At 31.5% G+C, this 15,024-nt stretch overlaps 2 protein-coding genes across 5 annotated transcripts; one reads left to right on the top strand and one right to left on the bottom strand.

Moving 5' to 3' along the window:
* Positions 1-5,477: 5,477 nt before the first annotated feature.
* Positions 5,478-9,088, top strand: LOC135120594 (uncharacterized). The gene is made up of 12 exons (XM_064044927.1): positions 5,478-5,609; positions 5,823-5,898; positions 5,955-6,062; positions 6,831-6,895; positions 7,551-7,652; positions 7,785-7,857; positions 7,923-8,047; positions 8,150-8,233; positions 8,311-8,346; positions 8,406-8,463; positions 8,778-8,929; positions 9,023-9,088. Exons 1-12 carry the CDS (start codon positions 5,520-5,522, stop codon positions 9,068-9,070), a joined length of 1,017 nt encoding a protein of 338 aa, XP_063900997.1. The 5' UTR covers positions 5,478-5,519; the 3' UTR covers positions 9,071-9,088.
* Positions 9,089-9,536: 448 nt separating this feature from the next.
* Positions 9,537-10,977, bottom strand: LOC135120607 (targeting protein for Xklp2-like). 4 transcript variants are annotated; one of them, XM_064044942.1, is made up of 6 exons: positions 10,898-10,977; positions 10,703-10,780; positions 10,538-10,636; positions 10,413-10,472; positions 10,221-10,268; positions 9,537-9,637 (listed from the first exon to the last, which is right to left on the bottom strand). In XM_064044942.1, exons 1-6 carry the CDS (start codon positions 10,928-10,930, stop codon positions 9,566-9,568), a joined length of 390 nt encoding a protein of 129 aa, XP_063901012.1. In that variant the 5' UTR covers positions 10,931-10,977; the 3' UTR covers positions 9,537-9,565. The 4 variants fall into 4 exon arrangements, with proteins under 4 accessions (XP_063901012.1, XP_063901015.1, XP_063901013.1 ...); XM_064044945.1 differs by lacking the exon at positions 9,537-9,637 and adding an exon at positions 9,707-9,737; XM_064044943.1 differs by lacking the exon at positions 9,537-9,637 and adding an exon at positions 9,958-10,085.
* Between the last annotated feature and the right edge of the window lie 4,047 nt (positions 10,978-15,024).

Below are 15,024 nucleotides of genomic sequence, written 5' to 3' on the forward strand. Positions count from 1 at the left end.
CCTTAATTAATTACCGTTCACAGTATTTTAATCTAAAAAAATTGCACCATTGCAATTTACTGGAGTTTTGGGCCTCCAAGGCTGGTTACCGAGGAATCTTTAAAACAAAACCATATTAAAATTATAGTAAAAGTACCATGTGTGAAAGAGGTGACGCTGAAGAAAAGTAGTAGGAGTTCAGAAAAGTTTATAAAGATCGGGGACGCTCTGCAAAGCCTAAAGAACGAAAAATTTACTTCGTAGTACGGTATAATAACTCTTTACTTTTTATACCGTGCAAAAGGGTTTTATCAAAGAATGAGAAAGTACTTTGCATTCACATTTTTTTAATGTAAGAAGAGTACAGTATAATGTTCTCCCTTTCAATTATGTAAATATGGCTTGAAGAGCTAGAAGAGTAGGAACTTAGCCTCATTGGTTTGCATGGTATTTCTTTGAGAGCAGCTCGAAAGAAAACCCTTATAAAAGTCGCTGCAAAGTGGCGAGATATAAAATAGTTGACAGATATGGAGGTATGTGAGGTATGCAAAAGTTTAAAAATGAGAGTATAAACCTGTATGAGGAACTCTACTTAGATACACTAAAAAAAGCCATTAAACACTTAGCGGTGGACATTATGAAGTTAATTTTAGGACCGTGGCTTAGTAGTAACTGCGCACACTTTCAACGAACAAGACCGACATAAGGTAAAGGAACCTTTGGTAAAGAAGTGTGGAATCTAATGGAGAAGGGCACTGGTGAATTGTTATAAAGAACTAAACATTGTGAAATATTTCTTAACCACTAAGCATCATCAAACCAATACATTAGCCGAAAGAAATTTAAATATTAGACAAAAGGCTTTATAAATGTTGGAGTTTGACAAATCTCGTACTCTGTGTGGTACATATGCCATGAGTTATTATGCCACATATCTAGGTGACAGGTGTCTACCCACGTGTTTCTGTTTGTCCCATATTTTGTACATTTTGTATTTCTCCCTGAAGGTATAAATACCCTTCTTCTACGGGACAATGAATTGTTCCCTCCTCGGCTTTACCGTCATTAAAAGAGTAGTTTTATAAGATATGAGAGTGGACTAGATATTTGATGTACGTATATAATTTAATATAGTGGGTGTCAGTCCAGTATTTAAGTTTGCTTTAAGAAGTTAAATATAACGATGATCACCATATAATATAATACCTTTGTAAAGGGCACAAATAAGGAGTCTGACGACTTGGACTTGAATTTTATAAGCGACTACTAGGGGAACTAAAATAAAACAGAGAAGAAAGCGGGGAGCAAAAGCACTAAAAAGCACTATGACAAAACCATTTTGCCAAAGGTGGTGTCCTTTTGGCGGGAGATAGAGTGTGTATAGAGAAAATCCTGAAAGAATTGGAAGGGTCCCCTATAGTGTAATCAGTGCGCCTAAATTTAGCTAATAAACAGGTAGGGCATAAAAACCGACTTAAAAATACGCCACCACTGTACTTAGTTACGCTCTAGCGCTGGGACACTCCTAAAAAAAGTTGTTTTAAAAATTAACCCTGCAGATAACGATGTTGATGAAAAAGTGAATTTGACTGAGTTATTTGTATAGGGTAGTAGCCACATTAATTGGATATATCAACTATAGATGATAAGTTGGTTTAAAGTCTTTCAATGTGCCTTAAGAGGTTAATTTATTAGCTCACGAAGCTTACCTTAGCGATTATAAGAGAACTCTATCCCAGAGAAGTCCCATATCTCAAAGGCGTGTAAACTACTCAAAAACCCTGAAGAATGAAGTTGTCTACCTCAAAAAATTTTTTAAGTTTGTTTTTACTAATGAAAATGAGGCTGTGTTAGCCAAAAATTATTTTTTGGAAAGGTCTGACAGGTTCCAGGCTATCTTAATAAAAGACATTTAAAGTGCCAACTTTGGCACCCTTTAGGTTAGCGTGTACATATGTATTTGTATATACGCGGGTCTACTTCCACTAACTTTTTTTATGCCATTGTTTATGGGTGGATGCAAAGTACTTCTAATATATAGTCCTTCCTTTACAGCTATAATATAGGCGCTAAGTGCGACCAGTAAACTACATGTTAAGGGCTAGTGATTAGAGAACTAGCACCTGATACGGATACATAGGCTGAGCAGGAACGGGTGGACACCCACAAACTATTATGCATGCTACATTTTAGTATTGGTAATGACCTTTTTATACGGTGAGAAACTTTAATTCATTTAAATAAGAGTTTCGAATGGTTAAAACTTATAGTAAATGACTTTAAATATTAAGCTATACCAATAAACACGCTTTATTAAATATAAAGCTATCAGGTAAACATTGTGAGCATGCAATAAATTTAAACAGGATTTAGACTCATTTTTTATATAGAAATCCATAGTTTACATATGAGTATGGTTAATTAGTTTTTTTTTTTTAATTTTTTCTATAAAAATGTGAATCAAATTAGCAGGTTTCTATAGGTAGATCTTCGTGCACCAAATTTACTGGACTTTTGGACAACCTCTAACATCCGTTCACTTATATAAGAGATATTTGTTCATTTAAGGCATTATTTCATTCAAGGCCAATAAAGAAAACGATAAAAATAAGGTTAAATATAAAATGAGTTTTTTTTTAAAGGGCAGGGCGTATAATAAAAGTATAAAATTATTAAGAAGGATAGTATGATTGCTTAAAGGGAAATTTTATTTAGATGTTAGCAGCTGCAAAATCTTTATGTAACCTGACGAAAATTTTGAGAGATCTCGTACCCCCGGAATTAGGTATAATCTTGTTCCTAAAAACATCAAAAACATTTACGAAAATCTTTTCATTGACATCGTGGTAAAATTTATTTAGGGTAAAACTCATAGCTCAAGGTAAAGTTGTTTTCACCATTTTTTTTACCCTTATATGCTTTTATATGAAAAAAGTAGTCGGTTTGTTGGTAGTTTCCGGTCTGGAAGGGTTTATGATGTCATCCAGTAACACACTTAACTAAGCTATTTAAAGGCTTAATATGTTATAAGTACAAGCCAAATTTGAAATAAGTACTACTAGAATCACGGTGTCAGAACAACAAGGAAAAAAGAATTTTCTATGTTTAGAATAGTAGGTGAATCTAATATTTACCGTGTAGGCTACCTCATTAACGAAGAGCTACAGTGTCACTTTTAAAGATCTTGAAGCGCTTACTCACTGCAGCCTCAGTATATAACTAATGAAACTAGGAAAGTGACACATAACCGCATCCATTAATCATTAAATTTAATTCGTTTTTAGTAAAACTATATAGACTTTTTATATATACTTAACCGCAAATGAGCACACACGCCATTGATCTGCTGCTATTTTAAAAAGAGCCGACATACTAACATAAATACAGTGTTTGTTCTAATTATTTAAAACATTTATGAAAAAACTAATAAACGGGGTTTTATCACTACGACCGCGGTGATACACTAGTCGGCGATCCTGTAAAGAAACATGTTAATGTCAACCTCTACTTTCCAAGGGTGTCAGACAGCATCGTTCATCAAGCCCTCTACTGGGTCAGATTACAATTAAACCCAGACTAACATGACTAGTATACGATTTTATGATTAAACAGCCGATTCATTAGTTCATAATATTTGATGAATTTCTATCTGGTAAAATTAGAAACAACAAGGCCAAACCTACTAAGGTAGGGCAAAAAAATTTTCGAGTTCAAAGCTACTTACGTGTAGCTTTGTGCTTAGTAGTTTTGAAGCTGTGAGAGTGAAATGACTAAGGGGAACTCACCCTGAAACTGGGGCTTCATTGTAAACCGTGAATATAAATAGGAAGAAAAATAAGTATTTTTTAAAAATTAAAACATTTTAGGTTTTTGTAGCTTAGCAATTACAAATTTCTTTTTTAAGTTTCGTCAATTCTTTAAAAAAATAGTTTAAATCGGGACCAAATGGAATTCTAATATTATATTTCATAGGGCAAAGTATAGAGTTTATTAGATATAACTGCGGCAGTAATCTAAGTTTTAAGAATTACCGAGAGAAAGTTAGAAATACGTTCTTATATTTAACAGTAAAAATGAACGTAATACACAACATATACCTAATATTTAGTGCCAAGTTTGAGAAAGAAACGGAAAGAATGTAGTTATTAGAGTTTTGAAAGCTACACGACTAAACGAAAAATATTTACCGAGCTTTCTACACCGTAAATCGTACGAATAAAATTTAGAACTTAGTGTATTTCGATCTATAGGGATTTATAATGTTCCATGCCTACCTAAAAATACTTCATTCATTTACCATTGCTTCTATTTAATTTTGAACTCAAGCATTAGTGAAACGAGTGTTTAAAATAATTTAAGAGGACCATATAAAATTAAGTGAGTAGATGGCAACTTTGTTTAGCAGCTGCTAAGTCTTAGTACACGCAGAATCCTGGATTTGTTAAAAAATGATTTGCTTACATTCCTGTGAATGTCGTTGCAACCACTTCCACTTAAGGGAAAGCCATCTGAACGTCGTGCATGTGCTTTTCTTAATATGTTAAAAAACTATAACCTCCTTATTCAATAATGCGAAGTCGCTTCTTACTAGCAATCTTAATTGTTACCACTATAAATAAAGATGACAAGCTACTTCTACTGACAGTACAAGGGGTTCTCTATACGACAAGCCCAAGTATCTTTTTTTTCGCACTATGGGAAGTAAAAACTTAGCCGGGTGTTTATAATCCATAGCCCCTTCCTCAGAAGACTTAGCCCGCAGAATCGTTCTAATATAAGAAACCTTTTAAGGCAGACCCAAAGAGCTACTCTGGGTAGGCACTTAAACAGTAATATTATTGCATGGTGCTGCAGAATCGACAGCTAAAGAATCCCCCATTTAGTCCACTTCCTTCAGGACCGACATCCTTACTTGGACTTCGATTTAAAGAGGACATGACGAGCGGTCGAATAACGGCCCAAAAGTCAATGGTCATAACAAAGTCATTAATATTGTAAAACCAATGAATATACGTGAGAGTGCAGAAGAAAAAGAGGAGAAAAGGAAATAGAGACGCTCCGTTATACTAAAAATTATAATTAAAAATCTAAAAAATGCACCTGCAAATAAAATTTAAGTTTCATAAGTTTTAATAAAGTTATTATTAAGTGAGCATACAAAAATTCTATCTCACCATGACCTCGTACAATTTATTTGATACTAAAGCTTAAGTGATGAGGGTAGTTAAATGGTACGTTGCGGCTACACGTTAGTTGTTACCAATTAGCATTTAAACAGTTTCTCTTTTTTACTACATTTTATTTAAATGGTAAATAAGTAATATCTTAAAAATATATTTTTTTTAATAATAGCTTACTATTTTAAAAAAATTATGGATTTATTTAAACCTTCGGTTAAAAGGGATGCTAATAAGATCGTTAAAGGGACTTCAAAAAGTTTTTCTACTTTAAATCCGAAGGACACTAATATAAATTCTTCTTTACTCAATGATCGTAATAAACAACTTTTAACGAGAAATTCAAAGGATAATTATAATGACATGCCTTATACTGAGTATGTTCTTCGGGCAGCTTTGACTAATAACCGGTCTTATCATCAAATGCGTTTTACTGATAAGACAGAATTTAAGGTTGGCCTTTATACAAAAACAATATTTACTTTTTCTTTCTTTATATCCATTTTTCAGTATACCTTTATACAAAAACAGTTTACTTTTGTCTTTCTTTATATTCATTTCAGTATAGTTTTTTAGGCTATTAATTGCTATATATTTTGAAAAATATGTTAATTTTTTATCTAAAACTAAAAACTAAAGTTTATTAAACGTTACTACTTAACAAAGTGGCCCACAGAATTTACTATTCAAAAAGAACCCCAAGAAATCTCTGACAGATTCGAAAGGACTGAATCTATAAAAAGTTATATCAATATAATATTTTATTACTTATGTAAATAGTGATGTATGTACCTTTAGACCAAATACAAGTGTTTAAAAACGAAACTAAAGTTGGAAAAGTTAAACAAGTTTATAAAAACAAAAAAAGGGAAAGAGATTGGTGGATTGATTCCAACGTAGGCCCCGGTATTATACCTTAGTTACTTTATTTATTGCAAAAAGAATATAGAAAATCGCAACTAACCAACTTTAAAAGTTTATTAATATTACTGTATTGTTTTGTAAGTAAAACATTTTTAAGTTCTTCTAGTATTTAGATTGTCTCTAAAATACTTTGTTCTTCTTCTATTTTACATAAGTTGGGCTAAGTTATAATGATAAACATTGAACCTATTAAAAAGAGTGTATAAGTTTGCTGTAAGTTGATCGTTTTAAAGACTACTTGACGGCGATTCCCGACGCCTACAATGCAGCACTATAAAAGTTTAAACTTTGCTTGTCAGTTTTATAATTACGCCTTTTGTATTTAGTGAATCTTCTTTAATTAGTGGGCGCCTTCCAAAGCCTGCTACTATTATGTTTACAATATTTCTGACCACTCACTTTTGCAAAGTATTAATACTGCTACTCTCTTTTTTTCTTTGTAAATTGGCTTTATATTTTCTACTTCTGGCGTGGACTTGCCGTATTGTAAAACCACTATTCATCCAGTAAAATGTATTAACCATTTTGAGCAGAGAAAAGACGTTTTTTAATTCTATTAGCGCTTAAAAATTGTTTCAGTTATTATTTATTTTCTTGTTTGCAGTAATATTCATTCACTTATTATTTTTCTTTTTACGTAATAGTATATTTTTAATTATAATCTTTTCATTAGTTTCAGTTTCTTCCCTTTTTTTAAAGATTTTATTTTTATTTAACCGATTTTTACTGTCCTTTTTATATTTTTATTAGAAATTAAACTACGAGGACGTCGCGCGGACGCCCACAGCTCTTCTTTCTATGTCATGCTTGTCAAAGTGTCTTTTTAAGCTCATATTAAATCTTTTCAATACTGTTTCATTTTATTCCATTAGTTTATAATTATCTAATTTAGATTTAGTGGTAACCTATTTTATTAAAGTTTCCTTTCCTACTTCTGTCATCTATACTCTTCCCTTTTTAGTTCTTTTCTTTTATATAGTATCGTCGATTATGGCTTTATTATATATTAAAGTAAAATCTTAAGTAATAAACTTTATAAACGGATTCAACTTTGGTGCGCTAGTAGTGTCCTGGATCGAAGATTGCCCGTTGATTTTTTTTTCAAGCTGGTTGTTAGTTTTAGTTTTATTTATATAAATTTCTCTGTGCTATGCTCGATGTGGTGATCTCCCTTGGATAGGGTTGCGCTCCATTAGTATCACCGCTTTAGTTTATCTAGCCCGCTTGGCTGTTTATAGAAAGAACCAAGGCTGTCAGGAGGTGGAGCATCCTCAACTTTTTAGTTGCGCAGGCCTATAAAGTTTACCTGCAGCAGCATTAGTTGCAGATATCTTATATATTGGTGTTGTCTAATATTTATGAGTTTCGAAGGGGATCTGTTTTAATTCTTTTTATATAAAAAAAAAATTTACTTAATTTTGTGTTTCTATTTTATCAAAAGAGCTCATACACTTTTTCTCTTTTTTTAAGGGAAATGACAATGAATTTGAAGTCTTACCTCTTCAAAAAAATTATATTTTTAGGACAAGAATGTGCGAAAAGGATATGTCTCTTGAAGAAATAATGGAGAATGTAAGCTAGAAACTTTTATATACCCCAAAAAAAAAATAGTAGTACCTTAAAAATATTACTTGGAAAATTGTACATCTTTTTTGTGTATTCGAAGTATATGAAGCTTCTCTAATTATTACATTACCTGTAAAGAGAGACAAAAAAGAAGCAGAGAGGGTCGAAGCAACCAAAAGATTTGCTGATAAACTTGATACCTATGTTAAACGTTCTTAACTGTCGCCTTTGTTTTGACCTTGAGCACGCGGAATTCATTGTATTTTTTAACGAAAGCCAAAACTAAAAATGTCAAAACGGTCGAAACGGATATTGACGAGGAGTACTTTTCGCCTGGAGAAGACGCGGAAGATGAGAAGCCCTATTCTCTAGCGAAAAAAGGGAGTAAAGTTGAAGAGAAGGTCAGTAAGTTGAGCGCTTATAAGACACGGGGCGACTTTTTAAGCTTTGCGCGTAGTTAGTTTTAGCGTGTACGCTTCGTCTAATTAGCTTCAACGAATCAGATGGAATCGGAGGAGGCCTACAACTATAATGCCACTTTCACGGACGATGAAAGTGAAAAGGAACAGGAGAGCGAAAATTATGAAGTTCCCTACATAAATATTATTTGTTTGCCAGCCATTTGGATAATGAAAAACAAGATTCTTACTGTTTTATATAATAGAAAAAAACACCGCAAGTGGCATCAGCAGATAACGAGGTTACTTGTTTGCCTTCCTTTCACGTCCTTTTCGATCTCCATTGAAAGTTTACCTTCAGTCAACTTACTTTGAAGTGGATGCCAGACAAAATTTCCAATTGGTTAATGTGAAAGAAGGTCGGTTGTTACTTTATTGTTCTTATTGTTGGTCTTAAGCTTTTAACATTTGTTGAAATTTTTGACACATCCAACGAAAAATTCGTTATTATGAGGCAGAATGCTCACAATTTAACTGCGTTTCATTCATAATTATTGCTATAAAAAAAGTGTGACTTAGTGTTCCTGCACCCCTTTGCTCTGGCTCACGCAGCATGTAATTATTTCCATGGCCACCCAAATGTTGCCTTGCACCTCTAACACCACGTGATTATGCAATTGTAGATTATAGTACAAAACCGAAGCATTAAACTCAAAATTATTTTTTACTGCAGACGAATTACTTACTCCTCAACTTGTTACGGATTGGCTGCAGCATCGCCCCAATAAGAAAGAGTTGTTAAAATTTTTTTCGCGTCACTTGAAACTTCATGGTTGCGAGGACAAAGAGACTCAAAAGCTAAAACTTAAAGAAATCCTTAAGGAGGTACGATTGATTTACGCTTCTACTTAGCTGGGACGCAAGCAAGCAAGCTCTATACTGCTGAGCATAAATATTTTACTTATAATTTCTAATCAGATTGCAAAGTTCGAGAATAATTTATTTGTGCTGAAAAAGGAAGTCTGAAAAGTAAAATTTTCTGTTTGTATCTGCGCATTCTTCTGTTATATTAAAGATATTTAGTTTCTTTTTAAATATAAGCCCTCCTGAGGATATTATTACTGCAAATAAATTGAAATGGAATTTCTTTAACTAGCACCCCCTTTTAATTTTTACAAAAAAAAACTTTGGAAGACGGTTCCTACCAATAAAGGCTCTAGAATTAGAGATAACCAGAATGAGCGGGTGAGAAAGTCTATTGGTTTGCGGTAAACTTAGTTAATGGCCAGTAGGAAAAAGGCATTACTCCACTCGTGCTCTCTTCTCCATTTTTCCTGAGCACTAATTTATTTAATCACCGTTGAGTACGTTTGCAAAAGACTTTTTACTACTCGTCTATTTTGCCTTCTTAACAATTGACTGCGGGCGAAGCAGCATCGATGAAAACTTTTTCCACAATAATCCCTTATTTATTATAAAACCGAGCCCTCTATTATAATTTTATTAATATAAGCTGAATTGCTATCGCTTAGTCACAACTTTAGCCCACTTTGGCGATTCCGGCTCAACGAGAGGTTTATTAGAATGCTTGACCTTGTGAAGATTATTATTAAATATTATATTGCAGATAATTAAAACATAAAAAAATCACGTCATGATTAATATTTACCAAGCGACATTAATCTTGTAGTTCCTTGTAATAAGTAGTATATAACAAAAAGTTCAAGAGGAGAAGTTTAAATTCATGCGATTAAATAAACAAGATAGTTTTGTTTATTTTTTACAAAAAAATATTAAAATAACTTTAATCTTTTTACAGTATTAACAGTTATATCTTGTTTTTACGGACGATATAAGTTTTCTTTAGAATTATTTTGCAAATATACTTAGACTGAAAAAGTTAAAGAAAATAATCTACTTATAACTAAATAGTTATTTTTATAGTTTGTTTTTTGACGTAAAAAGAGATTTTATAAAAGCGGGCGTGTTATCCATAAAGGGCATCCCGAAACCCACGAAGCTGCCTCTCTTTGAGAATACTCTTATGTAAAGTGAACATTGACATAAATCGGCTTTATGAAGTTAACAAAAGGCATAGTCAATTTATGTAATTAATAAACACCTTACATATTATAAAAAGTTAAGTTACACAGTGAGAATAATCATAATATATTACCTCAAATTTGGGCAATACTTTGAATGGCCGTGCTTTATGAACCAAACTCTAGATATTAATTTATACTGTAAATATATAAGAAAAGATGCTTATTCATAATATTGTAAAAAGTGTTATTCAGAGTAATTAAATGCTATTAAAAACTAAACAATACTATTAAATATATAAAAGTAGAGACTGAGATGAATAAACCTGGCGTAGTTGTCTAAGTTCCATTTCTTCCGCGAATTTTTTTTGTTCTAACTGGCGTTTCTAACAATACAATTGGATTTCAAATAAATTGGCTTAAAAAAAAAAGTTCAAAAATAAAGTAATACTTGATAAAATAATTGCTTTTGTTCTTTTTGTTTTAAGTAGTTTTCAAATTCTTTTCTTTCTTTGGCCCTTAACTCTGTTTGAAGGAGAATTTCCTGGCACTATTACAAATAATATAGATTATTTTTTAACTAAATATTACTTATAAACAAGCTTATAATATTTACGACAGTCAAGGGCTTTGTACTTTTAAAAATAGGTTTCGGATCCTCAAGGGATTTTATATGACCCACATGATCTGAAATCTATAGTGAAAGAAAAGTATTGCAGCAAAGAATAATAAAGACAAAAAGCTGAATATCTTCTTTAATAAATTTTCTGTTCCAAAAGCTTAATTTAAGGGTGATATACGATAAAGTTACATTTTCTTTAGCGGAGAATTCAGGGCTCGTCATTGCGAACGCCAAGTCCGCGCGTTCAATAAAGTGAAAGCACTCGCAATCGGCCAAACAGATCGTGAAGGGCAGATTTTTTACATTTCATAAGCTTAAATGTAATTCTAGTTATAGCATACAATTCACATAAAAGTTTAAATTTTTGGATGAGCCCGCTGGTTTCGTTATTTAAAAGTTTACCATAATTTTTTTTTGGAATTATTCTTAGATATTTTAATATTTACCTTTAACCTTACTTTAAAAGATTAAAAGTTAAACTCTGTTAAAACCCTAAATTGTCGGTTTTTTAAAAAAAGGGTGCTCGTACTTCCTATAACATAGTAATATATATTTTAAAAGGACGAATTGGAAAAGTTACTAACTGAGCTTAAAATAATACAAGAAACGGCTAATTGTAACGTACACTTTATCTGCTAGTTCTACTCAGGCTGAAAAAAGTTTTAAAAACACAACCTTACTATGCTAGCATACTATTCTATGAACTGCAGATAGGCGGTAGAGTCTCTACAGAATTCGACATAAAGTTATATGAATTTAACCTTGTTGCAAATTAAAAATACAAAGTCTGTTCTAAAATTATATATCAAGCACCCACTCTTACAGATAGGTACAATGCTTAATTTCTTTTTTCTTGTTGCATTTTTGCTTGTCCATTTGATTTTATCGTTTTCACCACCAATTATAAATAAATACATTGATTGATAAATCTCCCATTACTCCAGAAAGCGGAAGAGCAAATTATGGGAACCAAAAATCGTATATCATAATATTGATTCCTAACAGAGGTGATTACTTTTAATTAACTTTTAACCATTTAATGTCGCGGTTCATTTATAGATATATGTCCTTAGTAAAGACTAAAGCAAAGGAGGAACTTCTCCACCCCCTTAATATGCTAAAAAATTATATAATGGATTAGCTTAATTTCTCTTCTAGTTTTATGGTTGGTACCACGTGTATTTGCTGTAAATTGGTCGGTGTAGGATAATAACTTCGATCCAAAGATTTCTTAATCATTTATTGTGGTATCTGATAACTAAAAGGTAAAAAATAAAACTAGCATTCTTAAAGTAAAAAGTTAATTTTTTGCTAGAATGCTGTTATTTTATGAATAGCATGCTGTTAAAGCATGCTTTCTTAATATGTTAAGGTTAGTAAAGTTGATCCCTAAAATAATAGTGTAATAACTAATTACCTAAATTTAAATTTAATTACAAGTGATTCTCACCTTATTTAACAGTTCTAGAAAACTTGTAAGTTATATTAAGCAGGTCAAAGTTGTATATGACAATTTTTAAATTTAAAACAGATTTAAATAATTTTTTTATTCTTATAAGGGAATGAATGATTTTATAAAAGGTTCATAATATGGGCCTCCCTTACAATTATTACCATAACGTGGTCTTAAGTTTATACTGAGGAAGACTAAGCGTAATAAATAACAGGCCGAACAACTGGAGTAGTACAGCTCTATATTTTATAAGAACCTAGCTTATTACACAGTATATACTAGTAAATAACACTTAAAATAATATCTATATAATATTCAAGCTCTGAAGGTTCCAGTCCTTTAAAATAACAAAGGCAAAAATTTAAGGTAGGCGACTAGCCTAGTGATGATCGATGATCAGGGAGTTATATACTCAGTAATTTTTCTGCCGCATGCTTTCTGGCTTTCGTCTTGGCGAGAACATTTCTAATCGGAGCATTTGCATTCGAAAGCACTCATCGTTCTGAATATATTACTAAGAACTATGATAAAAATAACTTAGTATTAGCTGTTATAATCACATTCATTTATAACGAACGCGAAAGTAATGCTTTGTTGATGACTTGGGCTGCTATACTTAGAAGGCGATGGTATCGTCTACTCAGGTGGTATTTTTTGTAATAAAGTTTTAAAAGAAAAATATCTTTTTGAAGTTTAAAATGTGGTTTGGCAGTACCTCACTAATTAATCACTACCCTAGTTCTAATACAAGTATATCTCACTCCCTATATTCTTTCTTTTTATTTAATTTGCACGTTATTTAACTCCCATGGATAATATCAAGTGTATGTTAAATTAAGTAGCAATTAGTTTTCATAAATTTTCTAGTTATATTTTAAAAAAATAATCATAAAAAGTTATACTTTGAAAATTTTGTTAGCAACTTCTTTTTTAATTACTTTTTGTTACTTCTAACATTACAAAAGGATGACTAAACCATGCTAATTCTGAGCGTCCGTATGGGCACGTTCGGAAGATAATCTTGACAAAGTCTGATTTATTCTCTATGGCTTCTGCTTATAATATTTAATTTTTTTTTTAACTAATATTAACTTCTGTAGTTACCTCTCTTTATTTGATTTTATTTCCTTATTTTGTGAATAAACCAAAGTTATATTTTATAAGCTATAAATTTTTTAACAATTTTTTTGGATATTTTGTAAATAATTAATTATATGCAATATTAGGACTTAATTTTAAAATAATATATACTATTATCAGTTCGTTATTTATATTTATCCACTAATAACTTAGCATGTATTCAGTATATACCTTTTACTTAAGTGATTTCTTTTCAAGTGCACTGAACCCGGTAGAAAAAGGTCTATCTTTTTGTTTATTAAGTGTTCCAATAAGTTTTTTTGTAAGTGACTGTTATTTGTAAATTGATTCTCTCTTTACTTAAATTTAGTTTTTTTACTTTAAAATAACCTTTTTTAACTAAAAATTAAATTGTTAACGCAGGGTAATTAAGGCGGGTGCTTTAACTTCAAAAATATTACTTTAAAAAATAAGTAGAAGCCTTATCTTGTTGAACGTTGAAACTAAAGACCCCGGCATCAATATAACAAGAACCCCTTGAGCTTGTTAGACACCAGCTCGAGTAGTTAAATTTCTTGCACCAAAAGTGTTTGCCACGATTTTCTCCTTCCTGTCTTTATTAAAAAAGGGTGATTCCACGAAATTTTTATCAAAATTTTGTTATTAATTAGTTGAAATTGTGCAATTATTTAAAGGTGCAGTATTTTGTATGCAACGATATCCCCCTTCCAAGGTGACTTGGTTATGGTGCTATTTGAAAACTTCTCTCGGTGTGGTACGCTTTTGGGACTAATGTCAAGGCATACAAACTCCGCTATACGCTGAAAACTTAATTATGTGACATGAAAAGGTGCACGTTACCGTCGCCCTCGCCGTGTATCCCAGAAGCGCCTTATACTCATTAGTATATAAAAAATGTGATGTATAAATAACAGTTTTGAGAAACTTTGTACTCAGTTTATATTATATAAGTATTAATTACATTGTACAGTAGTATGAATAAAGCAGCAACCAATTAATTCATCAATACAAGAAGGAAACTGTGTATTATTCTAAAGTTACTATTTAAAACTTCAGGGCCGTACAATTAACAACAAATTTCAAGATAGATCTATACTCTTTTAAATTGTTATCACAATCTTCTTCACCAAATTAAAAAAAAAATTAAATAGAACTTTAAAAAATTACTATTAATTTATTTATACCAAAAATTCGTTACCAGTTTTACTAAGTTCCATCTCAAAATAAAGAAAATCGGTGGAAAACCCCAAGAGGTCAGGTTATAATACAATTAAGTGAACCCTTTTATACTACGCCATCAAAATGCTCCATGTTTATAAATAAATTAGGGTAGTTTATATAACCACCCGGCACAACGTCCTATGCAAAGATGTGTCAATATTTTATTAATAGACGGGGCAATGTGAACTTTTAAATTTCTTCATCATAAGGCAGGCCGTACACTTTCATGTAATATGGAGTTCATATCAAGCCCGAAATAAAAAAAACAGCGCAACTATGATAACACATTGTGGTATAAAATAATATATACATTTTAGGGGTTTTGCTTTCTTGGTAACTGTGCGTTGTAAAGAGTAAAATCATATAAATATAATATTTCCGTTTAAAAAATTAATAAAAAATTTTTAATTGGGTCATAGTTGAGTTAGTTTCTTAAAATTGCATAAGAAAAAACTAGTAAACGGGAATAAACGAACAGGTTAACATATTGAATTTTTTGTTGGCAATAGAGTTTCTACCTCCTCTTGCGCCAGTCTGTATA

This window comes from Zophobas morio, unplaced genomic scaffold (genome assembly GCF_036711695.1).
Source record: "Zophobas morio isolate AGI-343-1 ecotype UQ-CSIRO unplaced genomic scaffold, CSIRO_AGI_Zmor_V1 ptg000398l, whole genome shotgun sequence".
Taxonomy (NCBI): Eukaryota; Metazoa; Arthropoda; class Insecta; order Coleoptera; family Tenebrionidae; genus Zophobas; species Zophobas morio.

Bases quoted from the DNA above. Each gene is read 5' to 3' on its own strand.
- LOC135120594 (XM_064044927.1), top strand. From the start codon at position 5,520: ATGCCTTATACTGAGTATGTTCTTCGGGCAGCTTTGACTAATAACCGG. The intron at 6,896-7,550 runs GTGTCTTTTTAA...TCTTTTTTTAAG, and splicing joins TCTATGTCATGCTTGTCAAA to GGAAATGACAATGAATTTGA. The intron at 8,930-9,022 runs GTACGATTGATT...ATTTCTAATCAG, and splicing joins TTAAAGAAATCCTTAAGGAG to ATTGCAAAGTTCGAGAATAA.
- LOC135120607 (XM_064044942.1), bottom strand. From the start codon at position 10,930: ATGACGAGCCCTGAATTCTCCGCTAAAGAAAAT. The intron at 10,473-10,537 runs GTATTACTTTAT...TTGTATTGTTAG, and splicing joins AAAAGCAATTATTTTATCAA to AAACGCCAGTTAGAACAAAA. The intron at 10,269-10,412 runs GTTTATTCATCT...ATTAATATCTAG, and splicing joins AACTTAGACAACTACGCCAG to AGTTTGGTTCATAAAGCACG.